Below are 27,392 nucleotides of genomic sequence, written 5' to 3'. Positions count from 1 at the left end.
GGGTCGAGGATAGCCGGCCTTCCATCACCCGGATGCTCTTGCGTAAAACGCGTGCAGAGCAGCTTGCACGACGTCTTCTTAGGTCCCCCTCGCCGGTCCCCAGACCGACATATGAGGGGGACCCGAAACACTTAGAGGGCCAGTGCTTGGGCGATATCCGCCTCCCTGGCCCCCGCTCGACGGCGGCGGGCTTGCGCGTCTCTAACGCGCCCCGCCGCCTCCTTCTGCGAGATGGTGCACTCGCAGAAGTCGAGCATCGCCTTCCACGACTCGTCGTCGCCGAGCATCGATGCCACAACACTCGGCAACGACAAGTCGTTTCCTATTTTTGCGACGAGGACACGGCGCCACCCCTCCCATGCGGGGCAGGCGACGAGCGTATGCTCTGCCGTGTCCAAGTCGCAATCACAATGGTGTCCCGAGTGACATAGGCTACATTATTTTTTTTTTAAATTAGGGATCCTTACTAAATCGCGTGCCCTGCGAAAACTATTAATGATAAAATTTAAGTGTGGTATTCCGGTGCACGTTCAATTTTATAGATTACATACACTTCATATTTGAGTTGTTTGTTCAATTTTCTCTGGACTTAGAACCACAAAATACGCACGAACTGAATGAAAAATTGTATAGTTTTTTGAAACTGTAAAATATTGTTAAGAAATCTAATTGTAAATTGTATATTATGTTGTATGTGTACCTATACATAAATAGTGGAAAAGTATTTCTCCTCTTTAAATGTGGAAACGGTCATATTATATTATTTGCAATGAAACTACAACTTCTATAGTTTCTGGACTAGTTTAAAGTAATTTATAAGAATTTTCTACAGACATTGAAAAGACAAAATCTTACTTTCTTAAGTCTATTATTAAAACTATTGAATTACGTTTTAAATATAGAAGACTTAGTAAAACGATGTCAAAAAATACATAGACTAAAAGAAAATTAGCGCATGAAAAAACAATTCAACGTTAATTAGGCAAAACTATTTGCACAATCTACATTCAGTAGGTATGCATCGACATATATTTTTGTAAAAAAATTAAAATTATTTTATTAACGTATCATTGTTATAACCTAAAAACAAATAAAATACTTTTAAAATATGTACATGTTCTGTAGAAATATTATTACAATTTTTTTTACACAACACCTATTAGGTAATAGTGTAAATATAAAACTTAAAATACTTATGTAATACTTTGTGGTGGACATTATTTTTTGGCACCATATTTCGAATACAAATTTGGCAATTTTTTGGTAACATTTGGCACAATATCTGATAAAACATAGTACCTATCTAAACATACACGTTCACGTGAATTTCAATAAAATCTCGTATCCTATACTTAAACTGAATTTAAACAACATTAGTCTTTGGTTTTACAATATTAGTTTGTAAGCTAAACGACGATATGTACAAAAATGTTAATACAAAATTTATGTTCTCAATGATAAATGTTGGAAAATGAATGTCACGGGATCGCAGTTTTAAAAAAAAAATTTTTTGAGTACCTAAAATATTGATAAAATACTGACAAAAGGATGAAATTTAGGAAATATTCATCAAAAAAGCAAGAATTAACGTTACCTACAAATGTTGATTAATACTGATTTAGTTTTGATCGAAATTCTATTTTTTATGTCGACAATTTCCACAATTTTTTTTATTGTATAGCAGTAACGATTCGCATTTTTAGTCCAAGATGTACCAAATTTGAAACAACCCTAATTTATTGGAAGAACTTTTTAAGTCACCATGTATAATTTTTTTTACTACTAATAAATATAATTTTATTATGATTATCCAATCATTCTGTTAAAATCATTACAAAAATTCGCAACGAAAGCAAATCGGACGAAGTGGACAGATAAAAAATCTGTATGGCGAATACTGCGCGACCAATTGTTTTCGAAACATCACAATATTTTTATACACAAGCTACCTAGTAAATGTAGCTTTAGGGTGATTAAATAACGGTTTATTCGTTCTCTTCTCGTAGTACATTCTTAAAATGTACTTACCTACTTCGATTTAGATTTATTTATGCATTAACATAGGAATGATAACTTTCTTGAAACGTTTTGTATCATCTTTGTTTCACTGAAGTAGATACAGTACCTTTAAGTGTATTAAAATGAGTCTTCGTATGTCGTAGTTTCGATGTTCAAATTTTCTTAACACAATATATAATATCCCACTTTTAAAGAAGTAAGTGTAATATTATTAATATACATATATATACAAAGTGCGAACTTACTTCTACAAATATCTGAATTATTAATGAGCTTCAACGAGTACTACATTCAGTTTTTAAACGCTAATTGTAGATTGACATTGACATAAATGAGGTGAATAGCATGTAAAAACGACTTTATTCGGTTTCGTTAAAGGCTAATTGAAAAATTATGCCATTTAAATGCGTTCTGGAACAATTTCTTGACATTATATCTTTTAATATACAAAAAGTATTGTTGTAGATGAGTGTATAGTAGACGCTAGAAGATTGGATAAATTCAACGACTCATATCATCGGTCACCTATTGTAATATTCATGTAAAATAGGAACTCTTGAATGTCATACCAATAAATAAGTTTTAGTTAGATCGGTGTTTCCAACGTGGGGCCCACGCCCCAAAATCTGTATTATTTTGAATTTGAATTTCAGTTTCTTATTATATGTTTTGAAATACTGTGTTTTGATAACAATTTTATAGTGATTTTTTCCTAAAGCCGATCATTTATGTTTCTTAAGTGAACAAATCAATATTAAATGTTAAAAATTATGTATGGGGCATGAAAATTTTAGAAATGTTACAGTGGAGCATGGCACGAAAAAGGTTAGGAAGCACTGGTTTAGATTATGTAGGCGCATCACAGAGATGACTGAATTATTCCGCAGTAGAAAGTATTGGAGTTAAAAGTATTGAGAAAAAAATATATTATTTACAGTAAGTACCACGGTTAATAACAACGGCTATTCTCTTATAAATAAATGAGCAAACAAGACGAGTACAATGCTGTCCATGCATAAAGGAACTTCTTTCCGAATTATAATTAAGATATAGGGGTTAAGTTACGTTGGCTCTTCGAGAGTAGCACCGGCGAGCAGGTCCCGATACACCTTGCGCTTCGCATTCTCTTCGCACTCTATCTATGATCTCAGTTATAAGTTTTTCTTCGCGAGAGCGCTTTTCCTCAAATTCAGCCATGTTAGTTTGTTCTGAAATTTATTTAAATAAATTATGTACATTTTAGTGTATGGTCAATTTACATGATGTACCTGTTCAATTTCTGAACGTCAAAGTGTCAGCGAGTGACTTCCGCCATGACACCAACTTTCTTTCAAATCCAGCCGCCAAAAGCAACGCATCAATCTTATATTACTTTAACTTGTTGCTCTTGGCGGCTGGAAAACTGAACACCGGCTGGATAACGCAATATATCAATAATCTTTAATTCTACGCTTCATAGTAGTAACTTAGTAAGTTCAGTAGATTACGTTTGCAATAAAAATCTTGATTTTTTTAATAGTGAATAATAGTAAATATCTGAAATCTAAAATTAACTGATCTCAAGTATTCGATCAGGGCAGCGGTACCAAACATATAATTTACATGACGTACCATGTAATGGAAATGAAAAAACGTTGGAGCTCCATATACCTATATTTTAGTATCGTGAAATTCATGAGATTAATTCATTATATTGGCTACTTTTGACATTTACTCCATTGTTGATTGTTAATAACTCAATATACAACATTTAATAAAGTATAACTTATACCTACGTTACTAAAATAGAAAAAGCCGATATTTTTTCACCGGCTCTTCTCAAAACTGTCATTTTGGTACTAGTGGAAGATTTTTTTTTAGAGAAAAGCGCAACCCGACATTCCCATTTTAAATTCTTGTGAAGTTTGTTGCGTAAACAGAAGATCTTACCGCATGTATTTCTTCGGCGATGCGGTTTCTTCTCAACGGTGCGAGGCGGTGCTCTCACCACTGTCGTCGTTAAAGGGTTCGGAACACTCGATTTGGGTATTTCCAATTCTAAATCCGGTTCTTCCTTCACGTTCGGTACAGGATTAATAGGAGTTTCGGCGTGTGCTTCGTTTTGTAGAGCTTCAGCTTGCTCGTTGGTAAGCACTGGATTGGAATCCGCTAACAGTTCGCTGTGTCTGCTCGTTATATGACCGATGTAACCTATCAAATTAACCTGATTTGAATTCAATCACAAAGAATTACAACTTATTTTTGTTTAATCACCCATTAAGAGCTGCTTCTCTGTAACTTTCCATAAAAGTGATTGAACACGCTGTATATGCATGATGCATGTTAATCATAATAAATACACAATCGAACCCGTTTGGATCATCTATGTAATAAATATCAAAATCAAAGAACGCCTCCTACAAGGTAAGGTAAGATTTGTAGTCGTCGTGGTCTAAAGGATAAAACCTCCGGTGCATTCGTATCGAGCGATGCATTGGTGTTCGAATCCCGCAGGCGGGTACCAATTTTTCTGATGAAATACGTACCCACCCTTCATAAGTGACTACGAACTATGTAGATACATACGTGTAGAGTGACTGTAGTTACCTCTGCGGGCAAATAATATGCTTAAATAAACAAAGTTATTACTTTTTCGGGATTGATTCCACATTTTAAGTCGTCGTGGCCTAACGGATAAGACGTCCGGTGTATTCGTGTTGAGCGATGCACCGATGTTCGAATCTCAGGCGGGTACCAATTTTTCTAATGAAATACGTACTCAACAAATGTTCATGATTAACTTCCACGGTGAAGGAATAACATCGTGTAATAAAAATCAAAGCCGCAAAATTATAATTTGCGTAGTTACTGGTGGTAGGACCTTGTGAGTCCGTACGGGTAGGTACCACCACCCTGCCTATTTCTGCCGTGAAGCAGTAATGCGTTTCGGTTTGAAGGGTGGGGCAGCCGTTTTAACTATACTGAGACCTTAGAACTTATATCTCAAGGTGTGTGGCGCATTTACGTTGTAGATGTCTATGGGCTCCAGTAACCACTTAACACCATGTGGGCTTTGAGCTCGTCCACCCATGTGGAATCAATCCCGCAAAAGTAATAACTTTGTTTATTTAAGCATATTGTTTGCCCGCAGAGGTAGCTACAGTCACTCTACAGCTACACGTATGTATCTACATAGTTCGTAGTCACTTATGAAGGGTGGGTATAGAATATCCATATAATTGAAACTTCGAATTCTTGTTTCTAGGTGAGTGGGCACATTCACATGATTATATATCTAAGGGCTTTGTTAACCAAGCTAAAATACAAAGAACTTCTGTTCTGAGATTTGCACAAGACTTGATTAAATTACTTTTCATAAACTGCATTTATAGGTATTTAGACCTTTAAGGTACGTACATATATAAAAAAAGTTACCTTTTCTACTTTTGAAAAAGACAAGACACTGTTCACACTGGAATAAAGGGGCCGGATTCAGGGTTTGAATGACATGCAACTTGTATTTATGCCTGTACCAATGAGTGCGGCTCGCTAGAACTTCTCCGCACAGCTTGCAAATCACACTACCGTCATTATTTAACAAATATTCTATAACACCGGGCTTAGTCTTCATTGCGTCTTTATTTTCTTCTGGCACATCATCTTGTTCTGTTCTAGAATTTTCAATTTCATTCGTATCGGATGCAAAATGTACAAGGGCGTTTTGTTTTTCGTTTTCTATGATCTCCGATTTACACTCAAACTGTTCACAATGCTCGACGTTCGAACTGTCGGATAACACCTCGAGTGTTATTATCGGGCTGTTGTCTATACCATCCTCGTAGACGTAATGGAACTCTGAAAAAAACATGTAGGCAATATTAGATTTCCGATAATTATAAATAAAAGATATTCAATCGTCCATTAAGTGGAAAAAGAAAATAACTGAAAAGGGAACCGGTAGCCGCCAATTACTAGATGCGGAGTGAGCTGGTCTGCTTATCGTACTAGAAAATAAACATGAATTGGGCAATATTTTATAGTTAAACCTCTCGCATCCTGCAGTGACTTAGGTTAGGTTTATCTGAAACACTGAATACTTCCGAATTTTCCTGTGCATTTCCAAAAACAATATTTTTTATACAAACCTTTTCCGGACACGATTCAAACGAATACTTTAATAATTTTTCGCAGTTACAAACAAAGTACTATTCGTCGACATTTGAATGTTGTGCTAACTACCGCCTATAGATCCGGTATCAAGCAGTAAAAGTAATCTTAATTATAGGTATCTATGACACGCGTATACCGAAGAAAATACTGCTTCTCCTCATAATTATAAACACAAATGCGAAGAAAACGATCGAGACCTGGTCAAGTGATTCTCCGGTATACATGTACCAATTGATTTTCATTTATATAAATCATAAGGTCCTAATTCATTGTTTACGGTAAATGGTCAGCATCTGCTTATTACGAATACTTTATGAACTGAGCGTGGATCGTCAGAGACACTTCATAACGGAACATGAAATTGCCTTTCATCAGCTATAGCTAACGTTAATGACAATGCATTTACATTGTAAACCTCAAATTTACAACAATTAAACACTCAAGTCTACCACAAATCGGATCGATTATGAAATTACAAAAGCTGAATATATGTATATTATAATATGCTTCAATTTACGGTAATTCTTAACTGCACCCCAGATATTTTCATGGTACAATCACTAAACCTAACCCGGTCCTGTCTAAGCCAATATCGGTGTATAGGGAATATCTACTACTTATGTTGAAATTGGTGAAGATGACATCCATTGAAAGAAATACAAGAACACAGCAAGGAAACGATCGAACTGTAAATACTTAATATAAGTTTAGTATTGGTAAATAAAATAGCTAAACGTTATATGTAGTTACATATATTTATAATAAAACAAGAACCTCTTTTTTTTTAAAATCGTTGATAAATTGAATACGCAGGGCAAAATAAACGAACAGCGAAAAAATGTATTATTTGTTTATTTAGTGTACATATTTTCACAATTAATCTATAAGTTGGTAAAGATTCCTCATTTTAAAAATACACTTACATATAATTTGCATTATAAAATATAAAATATGTATATGTTTTTTTGTATCGCTTTCATCAATTCATTGTTAAAGCTATGATATTTTATCGCAACTTTTATGTTACATACTTACGGCTATTACTAGTAATCAGTTAAACTGCAGTAGTGATTTTGTTAATTGCCATATTTTTTAAATAAACTATCGAATATCTAACGGTTTTATACGCTACGATTTTAAAATTCATAATAGTTAGGGTATTTATACAAACACAATATTATATGGCCGACATTCATCGCATTGTAGACGGAGAAAGTTAATAAAAATTACAAGGATAAGACATAGGTACAAAATATATATTTTTTAAGCTTGAATTAATTTTTGTCAACAATTAATATTTGTAAGAAAAAATTGCTTCTACAATATTTGTATGTACAGAAATTTCAGTTTTGTAAAAATATATTTGTGCGAAATGAACAATACAAGTTCTATAATTACATATATTTCAAAGATAAGAAAAACTTGTTTTATTTAAATATCTAGAAAAATGTTCAACAGTAAATCTTTTACATTGTTTTATAAGATTAAATGGTAAATATAAAATTAGATAAGAAAAAACAGAACATCCGTATAAATTGCACGTTGAGTGAAAATTAATAAACTATTATTGTTTTTTATTAATACATACTTTGAGTGGTGACTGTGAACAACTGCCATTAATTTTACCAAGAATGACGTTTGACGTTTCCCAAAACGTCACGAATCACTTCATGGAGAAAAAAAAACGTCAAGTCTGGACAATCGCGCACGAAACTCGCCTTCGGGAAAGTCTTAAAATATAGGCACTTACATTAAGATGCAGTTAACATAGACAAACATAATTGCAACTAATTTTAAAACATATATTTCCATCTTAAAATATACGTGTGTAATGTGGAATATATAATTTCAGGCTTTAATAACTATCAGTTAATTTGTGCGATTAATAAATCTATAATAGGCACGAAAAAAAAGACATAAAAAGTTCACCAAACCCTAAATTTTAGTGCGCAGTGTACATAATACTTGTCACTTATCGATTAAACGAACTTAAATTAGAAATAAATTTGCATTTTTACGCTGCCTTGCAGCACGTGAAGAAGTGAAAAGTAAGATTTAAAAATAACTCAACAATGAAACATTCGCCAACTTAGTTAGCACTAATATCACAAAATAAAATACTACAAAAAAAGATAAAGGACAGCTTCAACATAATAATAATGGTTTACAGAAATAAAAAAAAACATAATTATTGAAAAAAAGAGAAATAGAAAAAAATCAAAATATATATGTAACACAAATAGTTAACTGTGGCTGAACAACATTTCAGCTTTTAACAATTAAGAAGAAGAAAAAACCAAACACCTTGAAAACTTCTGCAATCCTGTTTTGTGCGGTTGACTGGCGCTGTCGTACAAACTTAATTACAAATCACACAGCAAATTGTTAATACCTTGTTGGCGAGTTTACAGATTAAAAAAAAAACTGTCATTGAAACACAGAACAAATTTGAAAAAAAAATTTAGGCTACTACGTTTATGGCCACGTGAATTGTTCCATCGACCAAACCGATGTCAAACAGTCTGCTTATTGCGAGTTTTTAACGTTCTCGATAGCGTAAAAGTTAACCCAGTTTTGTCTTCAGTTAGAACAGCGCCCCTAACGGCAAAGGTAGGCAAACGATCCCATTCTATACAAATATGAGGTAACTTTTACGCTATCGAGAACGTTAACAAACTCACACTAAGCACACAGATAGGACATACATGCGTGTACGATTATTAGCATTACTAAGGCAGTGAACAGACCTGTTCCGTAAGGTCAGTCGAATCCGCGCATCAGCTGATTTGAATTGTTTACATTGCGCGCGTTGTAAAAAACACTAGTAACATAATAATATAATTTCCAAAAATAAAACGTACTTCTTCATTTCCGAGAACTTTTCAAATAGGATCTATTTATCACCTTTTAGTATAATTTCTCAGATAACTTCACAGTGTGGGAGGAGCGACGGTAGTCCTCACTAGTTTGGTGTAACCTATATTGAACATTTTTAACATCAATGAAGCACGCTTATGCCGTTAGAAACAAAAAGACAGAAGACAATGATACAATTTATGTATCAGCTACTTATACGATAGTCAGTGTACTCGTAAAACGTTACCTAAGTGATAGATTGTTGAAATTAAATTACAATCAAAAACTTATCAACTGCGGACAAATCTCGTGATTATATATTATATACCGTGTACGGTCCGGTCCGGTCGTTACGCCCTTCCTTTACTGTGAATTCCTCCACGGCATGTCCCTATTAAGTGACAGGAATAACAAATAGATACAATCATGTACAACTACGTACATTAGAACAAATTATAAAATGATAAAAGGAAAAATCTTTACGAGTAGGGAACTCAATGACTTAAAAGGATTAAAAGTACAATTTGAGGAGAAACGAAGGGACCAATGTCGGTGTAAAATGATTTGTGTTTCAATAACATTTTCGACTTGAAAAATAATAATCTAAGAAAAATACTAAAATATATACAAAGAATGTGTCTTCCTAAAGTAAAACTCTGGTGTAACAACATAATGTGCGCTAAACAAAATACAAATGTACGGTTCTTAAGCCAATCTTTAAGTAGACTTTATACTTAATACCTATAAATTTTAGTATCTTTTTAATATTACCTAACTTATTAAATTGCTCTTATATACTCTCCACAAATATATTTAAAAAAAAAAACTTAAGTTTAATAATGTAATCATTAATCATAAAATATAAGAAAGTGAACTTAAAATTTAGGCAGCTGTGGACATTTGCTTTTCAAAAGTATATCATAATAAATGAATATTTTATTGTACATAAACATCTGCAAATTAACATAATATTGACACTAAATTTGACATTACATGTTTTTTTTAAATTAATAACCCAAAGTATATTGTTGTTAAATATAATTTGTTCATAATACAAAGCTTAGGATTCTGTGCTTGATTTCAGAGTTGTAATTCCACACAGGTTGTTGCCACCATCCGGTCTATTAGTTCCGAGTTAATGATTAATGCTGTTATTCCATTAGAATTCATATTACGAACACATTTCTCTAGGGGGCAGCGTAGCTGCTGTGCACGAGTTTTGTTTAGAATAGCATGCTCAATAAAAATAGTCATGTAATTTTTTTTTTAATTGGCACGTTGTGAGCAGAACATTTTCGCACATTTGAATACAAATCGTTTATCGATTTAGTTTCATAAACTATATTTTTAATTGTTTCGTCAATTTTTCCTTATTTCTGACAGTTCAATGAGAATATTAAGATAAATTTCTCGTTTCATAGATATCTCCACAGCTACACTAGTCTTATACTAGTCAAGTATATTAGGCGATAAAAATTAGTATATTATTTCCCTTATCAATGGAAGAACTGCTGATTTCGTTTTCAGGCCTAGACTAACTAGTACCTCTAGTAACTAACTTAACTATGAACTAATTTAGTACATATTTAAAATATAGAAACTTTAGTAGGAAATATTATATTTTAGAGAAGGGCTGTCTGTGCTATGGCACATTTATACGAAGATATCTCTGATATAAAATATACTTCTGTTGTCTTATAAAAATCTTACGTACATAACGTACTGAACAGTATACAAACTAATATTTATACATATATGTATATATAAATATATATCTATTAAATGTAATAAAACTATCTCAAGTCTTTAATAAGAATAGAAATATAAACAATCTTGTAACATAGACGCGCGTCTCCCATAATACCGGCACACTAGTCAATTTATATTGCTTTCATCGTATAATATTTTATAATAATACCTATTCACTTTCTAAAAATCATACAATTTAATTACTTAACGGTGTTACTTTTTTTGCTATTTTATAGACTTTATTTTTATATTCAATTAAATGTGACGTCTTGCGATTCTTGAAGAAGTTAGATAAAGTACTTTTTAAAACAGTCTTTGGTCGGTTTTCGCGGTACGTTGAATAACTACAAAATATGGGCACTTTTCTCTAACACTTAATCGATAACATATAAAATCTTTCTAAAATTCATATATTTATCAATAACGGATTTACTGGAAGGCACAATTCAGACTTGTACAGCACCCGTCTAACGCTATTTTCAGTACAACGTTTAAATTTAAAAAGCAGCAACTGGCCTCGTCTATAATATTATTGTCTAATATTTGCACAACCATACTTCAAATAAGTTAACGATATGAGCTTGTAACGACGAACTTCCGATATAAATGCACAACAGTATCAAATGGAAATATAATATTTATAAAATGTTTTAACGAAACATTAACATGAAAATTTATATCCAAAAATATAACAAACAATACTATTGTAATAATTGAACCGCATTGTTGATCGTATTCCTATATACTTTAAATAAAAAGTCACGATCAAACGTCGCTAAGGCACTCTAGATTGTGCTAAGAGAATAATCCTTACACACGATATGGAATCAAACATAACAATCGTAGGTCGAAGCACAGTTCAAGCCTGAGCGGGGTCTGGCGAGGAGTGCGTGGGCGTCGCCGCGTGCGGTGACCCTGAGCCCATCGCCTCCAGCTTGATGCCGGGAGGGAGCTGGCCCTCCATACCGGGGAGCATAAAAAACGCATTCGGTGGATACACACAGTCCTTAGGGACGTAGCAGTCGTGCGTTGTCTTCATGTGGTTCTTCATTTTGTCAGGCCTCGAGAACTCCTTGCCGCATACCGGACAGGGAAACACTTTCCTCTGCTGCCCCTCGTGGTACAAGAAGGCGTGCCTTTGGAATGAATATTTGTTTTTGAACGTTTTCTGGATGTTGTCCTTGGCGCACTCGGTACACTGGTAGACTCCCTCGTTTATAGACGCGTATCTGAATAAATTGAGGCCTCTTACGGACATTTCCGTGAGTTGCTCCGCGGGATCGTTCGATGCGGAGTTGGCTCGTCTTCTGATCCGCCTCCTGACCGAAGGCCTTTGCATTTGGTTTGCTCCAGTTTGTAAGGTGTTGTTATTAATGGAATCGTTCTGGTATTCGTTTGAAGTCGAGGCCTGAGTCGCTGGATTAACTCGTATTTTTCCATGAGCATCACGTGAGGGAGATTGCGCGTACTTTGTGTCTTTATTGTCAGAGTCAGGTGAGCCACGCCCTGTAAAAAAAACAGTGGTCGATTATTTTTTATCTCTTGACTCATAGATTCGATAGTAGACGGAAACTATATAGAATTTCAACGTTTGCTAATTTATCTACTGGAAGTGAACATGCCACACTCCCGTATTTGCTTTCTACATTAAAATTATCAAATAATTATAAATAAGCAGCAGCTTTATTTAAGATACATCACTATTTAGCACGTACGTATATTTGTTTGTATGTTCCGGAATCTTTGAACGTGATTTTCACCGACTTCAAGATGTCTGATTATCTTGAAAATCTGTACACGAATCAAGGACCGATGACAATACAATAATTTTATAGCTTCGCTCTAATATCCTGACTAGTATCAACTGAATAAAAAGAAATGAAATTATTCGTTAATTAGCTTTACTACTTGATTTAAAAAAAAATACATTTGTTATTTTGTAGTTTTCATGAATCCAAGATATTATGAGATTATTATGACATTATCACGTCAGGCTCTTTATATACTCTATATATGCATGTATATTCTCTTTGAATCGTGAATCAGTCTGTAGCCTAAAACGCTTAATAGTATTTCGTATTGTGTCGTGTCATTAGTTATCCTCACTTATGTTTTTTTTTTTTAATTAATGTATGACTCACTGCTATCTTCCCTATCCCACCTTTCAATTCGAAGCTCATGGCTGTTTTGCGACAGATACACACAGGGTTGTGGTATTTGCCTAACCGTGCCGACTTATACATAGTTACGCTCTACTATCAGTAATTACACAAATTATTAAATTTTTCATGTTTGATTTTTATTACACGATGGCGGTCCTTTATGGCGGGAGTTGATCTTGAAGACGGTTACTGCTTGAGGAATTCGAACATCGGCAATACGAGTACACAGGCCGTCTTAAGCTACGAAGAGTTGTGATGTAGAGTTTTAAACGTGGCTTGTAAATTGTAAATAAATAAAAATAAACAATTTTTCTTATTGTGACAACAATAATGGATAATCAAAGCTAGAATTCATTATTCAGGTACGACTTTTATACTACCATTTTGAGACAAACTATGCCGGAATAATTTAGAAATTGTCTGGTTTATATTTTACTTTTTTTTAAACAATTTTTTTTTTGTTTATACTCTATTTAGATTACAGTTCTTTTCGTTTGTCATGAATTCGATACACCATGATCTGTAACGTTTTTTGTACGTAAGTATTAAAAAAAAAAAACATTTTTATGTGTTCATATTCACGATTAATATAGACATAAATAATGTTTATTATAAATAATGTGCCAAGTCCGTTAGTTATTTATTTGTTTTATATAATTTTATTCTCACTAATAAGCAAATATGTGGATGCTGTGAAGGAATTATTTTTACCGAACCGGTGGAATAGCCGTTGTTGCAAAAAAATGAAAATATGGAAGAGATCTTGCCTAATGTCTCAAGATGACGGCGGCATTAACATTAAGTTGTCCATGAGATCCACCTACCTAACATCAGGTTGTTTACGGGTTCTTCAGTCCATTTATGTCTTATAAAACTTTAAGCGATTTGTTTGATTAAATATTTAAAGTAGTCAACAGAAAGCAGTAGTACCTTACCTTAGTAAAAAAAATCTTATAATTAACTATGTCATGCAACAATCAAAGTAGGAAAATATAACCATTTTTACAATGGTGTTAAATTCTACAAAAATATTATAACATAAAATAATATCTATATGGCATTCTATGGCCTGAAAACAAGGGAACAAAAGTAAAGAAAATATGAAATAAAAAAACAAACAGAAAATATATTAAACTTTATTTGTTCAAATCGAATGACGAAATAAGTATTACACCATTTTTTATGACAAAATAAAAATGAATGACAGAAATTAAAATGATATGGATAAAACCTTCGATAGCACGCAACTTTTTAGTGGAGAGGTAAATAAAATATATATTTGTTTTGTAAATCAGAACAATTCACAATTTTAATATTGCACACCCAAGACGGATTCCAATTTTGTTGCATTACTACCCAGATATTATCCAAGGAAACAACCTAAAATAAAAGAATATCTAACTAGGAAAAAAAAGAAATAATATCAATTTTCGAGCATACGTACATACTACAGATTATTATACTATTTTTAATAGGTATAATAAAAAAAATCAGTCCTATAAATAAAATCGTTTTACCAATAAAACAGAAATAAATCGAAGCAACCGCGAATTTTTCTTTTCGTAAACTCTTCTGTGGTAGAGACACACTGCTTAAACTATAACTAAAATTAATTTTTAAATTAAAAATAAATTAAAAAATAATAACAAAAAAATAATTAAAAGATTTCACTATTACATAATAGGACTCAAGTGTTTGTATTTGGAACTGTTTCGGCAAGTTCAGTAAGTAGGTACATAAGTATAAAAATAACGCTTCTGTTAACTTCGCTCTTAAAGTCACATGAGGTGGGTGAGAAGATTACCTGCAATAATTGAAAACGAGCACAGCTAATATGAGCCGATTATTTAATACGCACACTTTGTTATACGAATCGCGTTTGAAATTCAAAATAAAAAAGTACCCACAAAATATCTAACTAATCAATTTAAAAGGAACCAGTTATTAGCCTCGTCGTTAATTTGCGAAACACGATGAAGAAAAAAAAAAGAAAATAAACAAATCGTAAGTAACACTTTGTACTGAATCAAAATACTTAACTGCAGAGCGTCAGTTTGAGCAACATAGAAAGCGTTTTAACATAATCTAGCTCTAACCACACCATCTAAAACGTGAGAGTAGTGTAGGATAACATACCTGTTCAGTCCTCTCGTTGTGACTATAAATGTTCCTAGTTCACTCAGTTGTTGACAACACTATTTATACACCTACAATATTATAAATAACTTAAAATTTAATCTATTCTTTACTTACTTTACCCGTGTTGTTACTTTGCTACTAATATATAAATATGAAACATAAGTGAAATCCTTCGTCATCGTTGCAACTAAATCACTAAGCTGCCATCGAGCAGAACTCCGTTATCTTGCTAATTAAAACGAAGTGGCAAGACTTCTCTCGGTGTCTACCAACGGTAGACCTATTTCCCAATTAAAATAAAATTATTACATAGTATAACAAATAATAAAATGGTCATTTAGAGTAAGAACTAAATAAAAAGATCAACAGAGAGGACAGATCACAAATAAATAGTAATAATAAAGACTTTGTCATTACAATGAAATAAAAAAAGGGTTTACAAAACAAACAAATCGAAACAAAACAAGAATAACGTTAATTGAAAATATAGAATAATTTTTGATGTAACTTTTATTATTCTCTTTAAATCTTCTAAAAATAGTAATTAACACCTTACTTGTATATACGATGGTATTTCTTTTACAAACAAATAATTCTATTTTTGTGTACCATTTACTAAAACAATCTAAACGTTACGTTTTTGCACTGCTATAACGGCTATGTGCATTTAACGGAAAAAAAAATAGTTATCCGCTTAAAATATAAGCCTGTTGTTAATAAGCGCGGTGTCACAATTCTCAGCTAATTCCATGTTTTGTCTCTTCGATCGCGTTTGAAGAACACGCATTGACACAATTAGGTTTAACACCACGATTATTAAAAGAGGGTAGTCGTGTATTTTTGGCTTCAAATTCTATAATATTACATTGTGAGTCAATTTCAAATGTATCAATCACCAAGTAGCTACACAGTGTACGTTTGCAGCTATTAGAACCGACTAAAATTCCTGAATCAAACACATACTGTTTGTACATTTTTAACCGCATGTAAACTAGAAGGTAGTTCGGTTTTAAATAAATTGAGAATAACGTGCTACTAAATACAATTTTAATAATATTCAATGAAAATCGTGTCATTGAAACCGATCTAAAGTCTATATACTGTATCTATTGATATTTAAAACATAACGTTATGTAGTAACAACTTCATAGAATAATAGATCCATTGAAAACTTCATTAAAACTGTTAATTCTAAAATAATCTTCAATTTCAAACGCTTTAACTCTGTGTAAGTGATTTACTAAAAGCTATTTATTTAATATATTATTTTTCATATATGAATCTGATAGAGATAGGTTTTTGTGATCGCCAAAATTATAATCCATACGGTATTGGCATAATTAAAGACGTGTTTAAAACAACAATTTCAACAAATAATATTTTATCTATGATTAAATATATATATATTTATATATATTATACCCTTTATATTTTAGGGACATTCCATTTTATGTCGCATCAAATGTGACATTTCTTAAGTATAATTTAGCACCAATTAATGATATAACGTTAAAAAATAAAATAAAAAGTTTCTTTTCTTTATATTGAGAAGACAAATATAACTTCGTAACTTAAAAATATTATAATTTGTTTTTTCATAATATTAAGTACACAAAAGAGTAGGGGAACCTCCTGAAGCCGAAATAATATACAGCCTTAGTATAAATAGAAAAGAAAATTAATTTGCATTTTTATTCTTAACGTCTTCGTGAACTAAAAGATAAGAAGCCTGGTATACTCACTACTAGCAATGCAACTATGCCGGTATTCCAATTATTTCAAGGAAATACTACACATTATTTACAGTATTAGCACGTATTCACGAACAACGCTCCGAATGAAGGTTTGATAACATGTGTAAAAAAATAAAAACTGAGTATTTTATAAATTTGCGTATTTTTTTATCACTCTCATAGCTATTTCTGCTACGAGGCAGATCTAATGTGTAATTTGGGCGGCGACATTCATTTTGTGATGTCTATGGAGTCACATAGCCACTTAAAACAAGGGTCGTGAGTTCATTTATTCATTATTTCTATGCAATACATGAAAATCCAGCTAAATAAATTTTTATTTTATTTTTGATTGTCATTTCCTTAACCCGTAATGTACAGCGAACTTAGAGACTAGCGCTCGAAAGAGACTATTGACTCCGCGCTACTCTTCATTTATTATCGTAATACATTACACATTATTTTCACAATGAATTTTTTTATTTAAATAATCGATCAATTTTTTATCCAAATTTTATGATATATGTGGAATGCAAAATGTAGGTAATACATAACTTTACTAAGGCGTTTTTTGTGTTACTCTCCTTGGGTGGTCCCCGTACACTCAGCATACAGAAATTGAACATAGGTTAAATTAAGTTACAATTTAAATATTAGTATCTTCCCCTCTTCAATAAAACTTAATAATCGAAACAAAATAATGAAACGGGTTTAAGCTTAGGCACTGGCTAAATTGACTATAATAATTTAAGTGATTTTTTTTTTGAAACGCAGTAGCCTCATCTTATTAAGTATAAATTTGTCCCTTTTAAGTACCTATTTATGTTCAAGATAAATTCATTATAAAGATTATGAAAGGTTGGTACAATAAATTCGTTTTCATGAATTTTCAACAGTCTTTGTATTGATTTTTAAAGACTTTCTTCGCCCGAGATAAATTTTGATTTCGCCGACGTTACCAAGTATTTGAATTTCTTAACATAACTTCCAACTAAATGGGAAACATGAGATGATGTTTCTTAAATATACATATGTATATAATTATATAATTTACTTTTTTAAATTTCAACTACTTGGATCTAAAAAGGGTACCTATTATATATTCCTAAGGAAGCTTCAAGTTAATATTGTAAACGTTGAATAATGAAAATAAATAAGTAGTACATAATATATTATTTGAAATATCTTAATAGTCTAGTAGTCGAGAACTATAATTTATCATTTACAAGTAAAAGGCACACTAATAGGCAAGCGTTCCCTGGACCTACATTTTATCATAGGTATTGGAGTTTTGGTACTAGGGTCAACGAATTAACGTGTCATCGAAGATGAATCGTAAAACTTTACTCAACACATTTCTGTTGAATGTCCAACAATTTTAAACTTTCTCTTTAATACGAACCAACCTCGTGGCCACCTTTATGGAAGACTACTTTTGCTTCTAATTTTAATTTAAACAATTTATAAGTACCACTCCTTATATTTTAAATATTTAAGGCATTTTCATTTCTACTAAAATAGAACTTACAAATCATCTCATGATTCCATTACTTAGAGTTCATTCAAAGCACCTTGCTAAGATCACTTCAACAACAACTCCCATGTTGTATGGATTAAAAATATACTTTTTAAATATAATATTGTATGTAATAAATATCTAATAGCATCTGATTTCTAATAAAATTAAAAGGATATTTTTGTTAGTTATCTCAAACAGACTGTAATGCTATCGATCAAAACGTAGGCCTTCTGCATTTTCAAACCGCGTATACCGCCACTCATCTTAATGGAATCTGATAGCATTATGCCACTTTGCTCCAAATCCCTATGTTATGGTATTGTCTTTGACAAATATATTTCATCACTAAATAACGATGGAGGTAAAGATATTGCACCCTAACCTGTATGATGATATATATATTTATATGATTGTATTTTAAGTAATATTTTATATAAATAGTTTTAAATAGAATTTGAACAATAGAAGTCAACAAGTTTGGGGCTCTGCTTCTTGTCGAGAAACTAAGTGCACAGAAACTATGCTATAGCTGTTGATGCTAGTTGAACGATCTATTATCTATTTTCTTTTACATATCATATAGATTTATTTGTGTAGATAATTTTATTTAAATATACGTATTCGAGCTGCATAACATTTAAATCAAATATTTCAACATTGATAAACTATTTAAAATTAATCTTAACAAAATCTACATAAATAAAATCATAGCCTGCGTTGAGTTTCACTTCGAAAAAGTCAAATTATTTATAACTAAAATCACTAACAAGGCAAGTTAAATGAAAATGCATATTGACAACTAAAACGTTCACAATGGCATTAATTTTAGTCTTTTTTGTAAGGTCTAGTCTAGCCTCTTTGAATGAATACTTTTTTTTTAAATCGAGACGAATAACCTACTTCGAAATACGGATTCGATAGATTTTAGAGACCATGCCATTGATGTGTTATATCCAAAATTATAACTACTAAACTTAAACTAATTCAGTTCAATTAGAATTTCGTATTATATTCAGCACACACACTGTGATCAATTACGTTTCTTTCGAACATACGATCACAAGAAGTAGTTAAATTTGTACCCTGAAATTTTGTAAGTATAAAATTAAGTAACAAGTAAGTGCAAAATAACAAGTAAATCATAGAAAATTCTTTGAATCTCTTTAAGACAGCACTCTGAGAAACAAACGGAACAACATAAATAATAAATAGATAAATATTAACAACAAACGACAATCGTCGCTAAAAATATCAACAAACTTATTGATATACTCAGGAAATCTAGAGCTCGACACTTATTTAATCGCAAACTACGAAATATGAACTATTAAGAATTTATGTTAGGAAATAGGATGAATAAAACCCTACTCAAACTAGTCAGATCTTATTACTCCTATGACATATAATAATTACGATAAGCCCCCTCCGTTTATGATTTAAGACTCCTGTTTCGCCATTTGCTCGTTTGCGTTGGGCTGATTTTTATGTATGATCTTCAAGTGCGCAATCATGTTGTCCTTACGCGTAAATTCTTTGAAACAAATAGGACACGGGAACACCTTAACATCTTTCTTATGTGAAGTAACATAGTGTCGGCAAAAGTTGCTGATGTGTGTATAAACCCTTGCACATATTTTGCATCGGAAAACGTTTTCCCCCTCTTTGATACAATAGTCCCTGACGGACTCGTTCGTTTCTTCGTGGTAATTGCCGATACTACCCATATTGTTTTTCCTTATTGGCGAAGGAAAAATGCGATGTTCCCAATTTGTTTGCGACAAATCAGACGTATCATTGTTTGAGAGGCTCAAGTTGTTTTGTTCTAATTCAGCCGCAAACAATTGTGTGGCAAGAGCTGGCATCAAGACAGTTTCAGGAGGAAATTTGTCAAAAGTGTTTAATGCGGGGTTCAAATTGGATAAGCCCGATAGCTGATTAAATAAGTTTCTCGCTCTAATTTTGGACATTTGGGGTTGTAGTTTTTTATTATTCTTTGGTTTTAAGTTACGGCTTAGTCGACATTTTTCATCGGAATCTTTAATGGGACCATCCTGAGAATTGGAATTTTCGCGGCTTCTCTCGGGATTATATTTGTATTCGATCGGTTCATTGTAACCATCGTTCGCGTCATTATTGGGCTCTTGCTTTATTGATCCATTCTCTATAGATAACATTGGTCCATTTGTGGGATCGTTTTGTTGTATTTCTTCTTTCGATGTTTTTTCAGGATCTGAAATATCACAATTTCAGCTCACAGAATGCTTTCGTTTGGAGTTAAATTTAAACATTTTTTATGTGTTTGATGGAAATATTTTAGCACTACATAACAATGGCAAATAACTCAAATTAATATGTAATTATTGATGTAGTAACTATAATATTTCCAATTGCTTTATTACGTAGGAAAGCTATTGGGAATAAGCCTTGTTTGATTTCCCTTTTTATCTTGTACGATATGCAATGATTATAATTTGAAAGTGTTAAGAAAAGAAATTATTAATCAACCCATTAACCACACCGGATTCGCCCCTGGCCATTCCTCTAATAGCTCTCCCCAAAAGCAGAAAAGCAAGCAATAGTTAAACTGACGGTTTATAGAAGAAAACAAGCGTCTGTTACTTGTAAATGTGAAAATAATTTCATAGATCATCACTTACCCCACGTGGATAAATTTTTTATTATTAAATTTATAATAGCTCGATATCACTTCACTTTTTTCACTTATTTTCCTAACCTCAAAGCTTATATCCCAGTAGCTTTTCCCTTTTATTTCAACTTCAAATAATGTAAAAATGTTAGATTACCGAAAAGAAGATTAATGTAAGTATTTACAAAAATAGAAAACAACACCGTAAAATGACAATTCGCGAATTCCAACGGTGCTTTCTGTCACAACATGATCATCATCATCATCAACATATAGATGATATAAGTTTCCACACACCTGAATTATTAAAATATTCAATAGTCGTACATTAAATCAGGTACGGACAATGAAATTAATTGGTTGATCTTTTTTCTGTACACAACCATGCGTTTCATAATCTTATTTGATCAGCAGAAAATTTAATAAATTTTACGTACCTGCAGACTCGGAGTCTTTGCCGGCCGTCGGAGTTTCGGTCGACTGAGCGTCGTCTCCTTCGTCGATTAGAAGTGCTTCACCGGTCTCCTCGCCTCCTGAAGTTCCACCATCCTCAGCACTGAACCCGTCCATAGACATCTTTACTTCTAACATTTCAGGTGAACCTCTAATCAACTGATCTCCCCCTCTGTTAGGTGGGGCGTGTGAAGCTGCTTCCGGGACAAATTCTCCGGGTGGACTGGCCGCAGTATTTAAGGCATCACTTGAACTTCCACTAAGTTTCCTGGGCCGACCACGCTTCCTTTTAGGCTGCATTAAGGCATTACCTAATAATGGCATTAGTAAATTAGGAGGTGCACCTCCAGTTGGCATTCCAGCCGCCGGTCGCTTCTGATGCATGTACGGATGTATTCTGTGCAGTTGCGGCGGAGGCGTGTGGGCGGAGGCATTTGTCTGCTGTTGCTGAATTAACGAATTAGTTAGTGCCGGAATATCACATTTCTCCTCGTTCACCTCGGTCAGACCCTTTATTCTCAAGCTCTCAGCAACTTTGAGGAAAGCCGTAAGCCTTTCTTGGTCGACGCTCACTTCTCCTCTGTACATAAAATCTAACAAACTTTTCATATCAGAGTACGGAACGTCCTTTAGTATAACAATAGGATGTTTTTCTTGATGATTGACAAACAAGGCTTGGAAATATGGGCTGCATGCCGAAAGCACCATTTTATGTGCTTTCAAGAGCTGACCATCCACGGCCAGAGTCACATCTGTGAATGTCTCGGCGTGTAGTAGCTGGTCGAAAACCGACAGCATATTCGACTGGTGGTTATTCCACCTAAGGCAAAATCTTTGCGTAGCCATTTTGCTCTTTATTCCTTCTTTGGAAGATATGATTTACCAGTTCAATCTTAATATCTAATAAACCAACAAATATTCAAAGATGTAAACATAAGTATCTCTCTTTTGTTCCATGAACAACACAACAAAGCTTCAACAATAGATAATGTTTAGTTTTAAATAGCCATTTTCAATGTTCACGTTTGACAGTGCTTAGTGCAGTTTGTGTGACGGGCGCGGGGGACCTGGAAAGATACAAACAAGGAATTACAGTATTGACTGTAGTCGCTAACATTTTCTTAAACATTATTATATATGTATGTATTTTAGTTTACGTCAGCAAGACTAAGAGCTAATGAACGAAGAATTTTCTCTACTTTCATGTCGATCAAGAATAATTAGGTGAAGTAATGATTACAGTATTCTGAGCATTAGCAGTACTTTTTGTCACGCTATTATTCGATAAAATTCACGCAATACATACGGCTTGGAGGAGTGAAAGGTATTTTTATGTAGATTTAGAATCTCATTCGACCACTATTTCAAATAATGTTACAGTGGTCGTCTGAAAACTCAAAAATACACGATTTTGTGCTAAGTATTACTAGTATATTTTGTAATTAGCTATATATTGCTGAACTCTCTATCTAGTTTATGAAGTTCAAATGAGTAGTTCATTGATCAGCCATGAGTAAGACTTACTCGTACTATATTGCAAATTTGTCACATTTGCAGTGCTACCAGATACCGTATTTTAAGTCATAAGACTTATTCGTTATTATTAACGTGTTTGTATTTATTTTGTAATCGAACCGCACATGTTGTTTGTAAATTATTGCTGCATTCTTTACTAACAAATGATTTACATCCTGTTCTATAAAAGTCACTCAAAGAAAAAGAATGTTTATCTATAACGCAGCTCTGATTTAACACTTTTCCATATACCTAGTTAGTTCTCTTTATTTCTATTGCGATATAGTGTTTTGAACGTGTTCGCGTGGATACGTCTATATTATATTGTTGATACCATAAAAATTGTGTAGTAAATGCTTAGCGTAATTTCTAGTGTCAACTCTATATGTCGTTAATTTGGCTGTCAATTTGAATGACCAAAAACCCAAGACCGATAAATATCGTTGCTGAGAATTAATACTTTTTTTTATTAAATATTATCTGTTTAATATATTGTAGCTAGCTAGTATTCTACGTCACTGGTAGTATATAGTTCTTGGAATTTTATTCAGAAAATTATATACATTGTGTTCCGAGTTCAATCTGCCAACCTTTGATATGTGGCATTGAAGGCACGTCGTCACGTGCTATAAAATCCTAAAATTCTATTTAACCACTTGAAGGAGTTCTTCTCAATTTTGATATAGTTTTTCCTCGAGGCTCAAACCTTTTTCTTGTGAAAATTTAAATAAATTATTTAAGTAAAAGATATATTCATATTTTTTAATCTGTGCCGAGACACTGTTCAAGAAATTCAGTTTCTATGGTTTTGTTCTTCAAATTTGTATTACTAATTACTACAATTTATTAAATAATCCACTTTTAGAAGATACATAAATCCGATAAAATATGGTGCTAATTTATTGAAAAGGTTTATGCTGTAAATTGTTTCGAAATTAATCGCCAAAAACTTTTCAAAATGCTGTAAATAGATCTCGTCGAATCTAAAATAGAAAGATCTAAAGAAAGAATACGTTTTATATAGTGGAAATTTAAGCACCTACTAGTTTTTAATATGTGTAAGTTAATTACATATTGCCAACATTTAAAAAGATTTTTAATAAAAGTTAAATTAGAATGAATAAAAAAAATCTATCGGTTCGCTTATAGTATACAATGTTTACAACTTCAATCCCAGAAACATGAAGGTCCGAACAAAACACAGGCTTTAAAAAAAAAGATGAGATTCACATCCATAATACAAGCCAAGGTTGATAAAATCGAGGGCGCCTCTAGTAGCGGCGGGAGGGAGACTGTGCACCGTCGGACGCACTGCAGTCAGTCAGGAAAACATTCATCTAGCCACCTATTTGATATCTATATCCTATACATACATACGTATATATTATATATCCTACATCATTACAGAACTAATACGGACTATCAACAGTATTAAATCACAACATACGATTTCGCTGGTTTCTCAAAACAAAGCCATGAAAAGTCTCATAACAACATCGTTTAAAAAAAATATCGCAGCCTTGGAAATAATTCCAATTAGATTTTAAATCAGAATCTAATTGGAATCGTCTGGATATACGTTTAAGACGAAATAAAGCACGAACGGCCTGTCCACATCCACAGGTGCTGACCACAAACGTTATCGCGGTATAAACGGGCGCTCGAATTATTACTACGCACCCAGTCGAGCGCGTTACATTACGTCATCACAATGGCATTATTACCTCCGATATCCACATTAATACGACCGATACGCCGAGATAAGCGCCGTTTGAGAATAATTATAGCACTGCACAACATAAGAGAACGTACCACACGTATCTGCACCACGATCAACTCGACCCTTTTATGGGAATGAGGATCAGCCCTTCCGCCATAGTCCGAGTCCGCGTTTACGTCGCACCCCGCTCACCCGACGACTGACGGCCGAGCCCGCAACCCCGCGCCGCGAACGACTCGCTCCGCGACTCGAATATCTCTCACAAAAAATACGCCGTCATCATCGAAATGGCGGCAGCGGATATATTCAGCGCAGGGTGCACGGTAAATTATTGATTTATTGAAATGTATTGATTCCTGTTTCCCTTTCACAGGAAAAATCATCCCTACTCGCTGTCTACATTTGCTTCTTTGTGTATAGTAATACTGTGTTGTACACTGCATTTGTTATGTGTTAATATTGTTTATTATATTTTATTAAACCTAGGTATATTATATTAGAATCAGATACAAATCCGATAAGAACGTATATACAAGAACTTTACAGTTTCTTACAAAAAATCACTTATGCTCTCAATTTTTTATTTCCGTTCAGATTTGTTTGGAAACAAAATTGCAAGACGTGATCATTACATGTAGATCTAGAGTTATCTAATGTATATTTATTTACTCATCTAACGATACAATAATTTTATTATCATCTTAAAGATAACCACTACAATTTTAATCTTAGTTAAATTTACATTATAATTTTAATGTTTTAATGGTTTTAACATCGCCTGCAATTTCTAAAACACTGCATTTTCACAGTCTTAGTAGTTCATACATACAATCCTTGGCTAACCTACCTTTGCATAGATACCTATTTGGAAGGGATGCGTTTTCCACGTGAAAAACATCAATCCATTGGCAGTGTCGCCATGTCAGCAATGTTGGCCGTCTCTGTCCCGCGCGGGCGGGGTTGGAAGGACGCCCTCTACGCGGCGTCCGCCGCCGATGATAACCGAGCGCCGCCACTTTTCGCGACGAATCCACCCGAGTCCACACAGAAAATAGTTCGCGGGGCGCACTAATATTTTTAAGTTTCAAACACACTCAAGCACTAAAGTTAGTTTTACTGATAAAAATTCTGTATTGGAGTTATGAAAACAATTAATTCCATGTGTATAATTTAAATTAAAAGTCCATTTTTAGTTCACGTGGTCGTTACAAACTGTTTCAGGAAGTTAACAAAAAATCCGCGCACGCTCAGATCTCGGAAGTATTTTCAATAAAAATGGCCTGCCGCCTCGGCGGGAGGAGTGGCAATGGGCAATGAGGTCGGTACCCTCTCTCTGGCACCCGCGCGCGCCCCTCCCTGCCGCTACACTCCAGCACAGGGTTAGAAAGTTTCAAAAGTTAATCGTGGAAAACACGGACGCTGGCGTCCTGTCTGTAGCATGCGTCAGTACAGGCAATCAGGACAATCCCATGCTTGAGAATTAATACCCTTTCGTTATTGAATTGAAATAATAATATATTCTGCGTTAAGCTCACAAAATGGATACAAATATAATTCTTAAAGTAATGTTAGTTCAAATTAAGAATACTAGGAGGCTATAAATTGAATTAAATTATTTAAATTGAATCACAAATAACTTTTTACATGTTACAAGCGGCAAGAACATTTCAATTATCAGTTCTTATCATCCGACACTCCCTCTGCAAATCAGACAGATCAGGGCCATATTTCTAATACTGACTAGAATTATCATTTGTCGTCAGCTTATCAACAATCTGCCATATTCTAGATGTTCTGTGAAAATTGCCAAAAAATGCCATCGAATGGATTTACATCGCCCATTAAATGTTAAAATGTTAAAATAGAAGCAAATGATATCATATACTTGTACAAAAACCATTTCGCATGAGAAAAAATGTCACTGACATAGAAATTAAGACCGAATGTTGAGGTTGCAGAAAATTTAATTCCATTTAAGTTGAAGTTTCAAAAAGAGGGCGCAATAGGTGCAATATACCAGGAAGTATAGGCAAGGCGCCATCGCACCTGCCTGTATCGATTGGCCGGAGCGCGAACTATAATTCAGTGGTGACCTGACCTAGGTCATCGTGGCAGTGTTAGCTGAAGTCCTTACAGTCAGCTGACCCAGTTTTCAGGCGGCGCGGTTGGAGAATAAAAGCTCGCCAGCACACTTTCCCTTTATTAACAGACGTGCCCTGGAATAAAGATGGAAATTGTCGCTAACGTGTAAAACTGTTAGAATTTTCTGACACGAATCTAGCTACTTTAATTTTTTGTAGTTAACATGGATATACCAAATAGAAGATGCATTATATTTTATGTACTACATATTTTGATCTTGTTATTCTATCGTTAGATATAACTAAAGACGAACTATAATCTCACTATAACTTGGGTATTGTTACACTACTTTCGTGCATTTACTACGATAAATATTTAATTGAACGTGCAAAAACATAGATTAACGGTTTCCTTACGAGTGCGAGTGTGAGTTACTTCATAATAACCCTCTTTCTAAAGTTTGGATGTTTCGAGTGTCCAATGAATCAGCAGATTTTGCCGTAACGGCCCCCAGCGAACGGTCGACGGTAACTGTTAAAGTCGCGAATGGTAAAAGCTGTGAACAAAAAGAAATCCTTTGGCTTTCTAGCTGAGAGGAAGCGTATGCGTACACCGTAGACACACATTTTCTATGTACATACTATGTTCT

General features: G+C 33.5%; 1 protein-coding gene and 1 long non-coding RNA gene across 12 annotated transcripts in view; one reads left to right on the top strand and one right to left on the bottom strand.

The window, feature by feature from the left end:
• Positions 1-782: 782 nt before the first annotated feature.
• LOC114241754 (zinc finger and BTB domain-containing protein ttk) lies at positions 783-25,973 on the bottom strand. Of its 7 annotated transcripts, none has more exons than XM_089733323.1 (5): positions 25,509-25,973; positions 21,411-22,493; positions 5,434-5,853; positions 3,949-4,209; positions 783-3,227 (listed from the first exon to the last, which is right to left on the bottom strand). In XM_089733323.1, the coding sequence occupies exons 2-5, from the start codon at positions 22,270-22,272 to the stop codon at positions 3,076-3,078; spliced, it is 1,695 nt and encodes a 564-aa protein (XP_089589449.1). In that variant the 5' UTR covers positions 22,273-22,493; positions 25,509-25,973; the 3' UTR covers positions 783-3,075. The 7 variants fall into 7 exon arrangements, with proteins under 7 accessions (XP_089589449.1, XP_028028506.2, XP_028028507.2 ...); XM_028172705.2 differs by lacking the exon at positions 25,509-25,973 and adding an exon at positions 24,754-24,910; XM_028172706.2 differs by lacking the exon at positions 25,509-25,973 and adding an exon at positions 24,666-24,857.
• The window catches only part of LOC149501477 (uncharacterized), a 32,368-nt gene continuing 29,853 nt past the window's right edge, over positions 24,878-27,392 (top strand). For all 5 annotated transcript variants that reach the window (XR_016324263.1, XR_016324262.1, XR_016324260.1 and 2 more), the window contains exon 1: positions 24,878-24,984. This is a non-coding gene — a long non-coding RNA (uncharacterized LOC149501477). The remainder of the gene's footprint in view (positions 24,985-27,392) is intronic.

Source organism: Bombyx mandarina, chromosome 15, assembly GCF_030267445.1.
Source record: "Bombyx mandarina strain Sakado chromosome 15, ASM3026744v2".
NCBI classification, from domain to species: domain Eukaryota; kingdom Metazoa; phylum Arthropoda; class Insecta; order Lepidoptera; family Bombycidae; genus Bombyx; species Bombyx mandarina.
The sequence above is the reverse complement of the archived record's forward strand: the minus strand, read 5'-3'. Positions and strand labels throughout refer to the sequence as shown.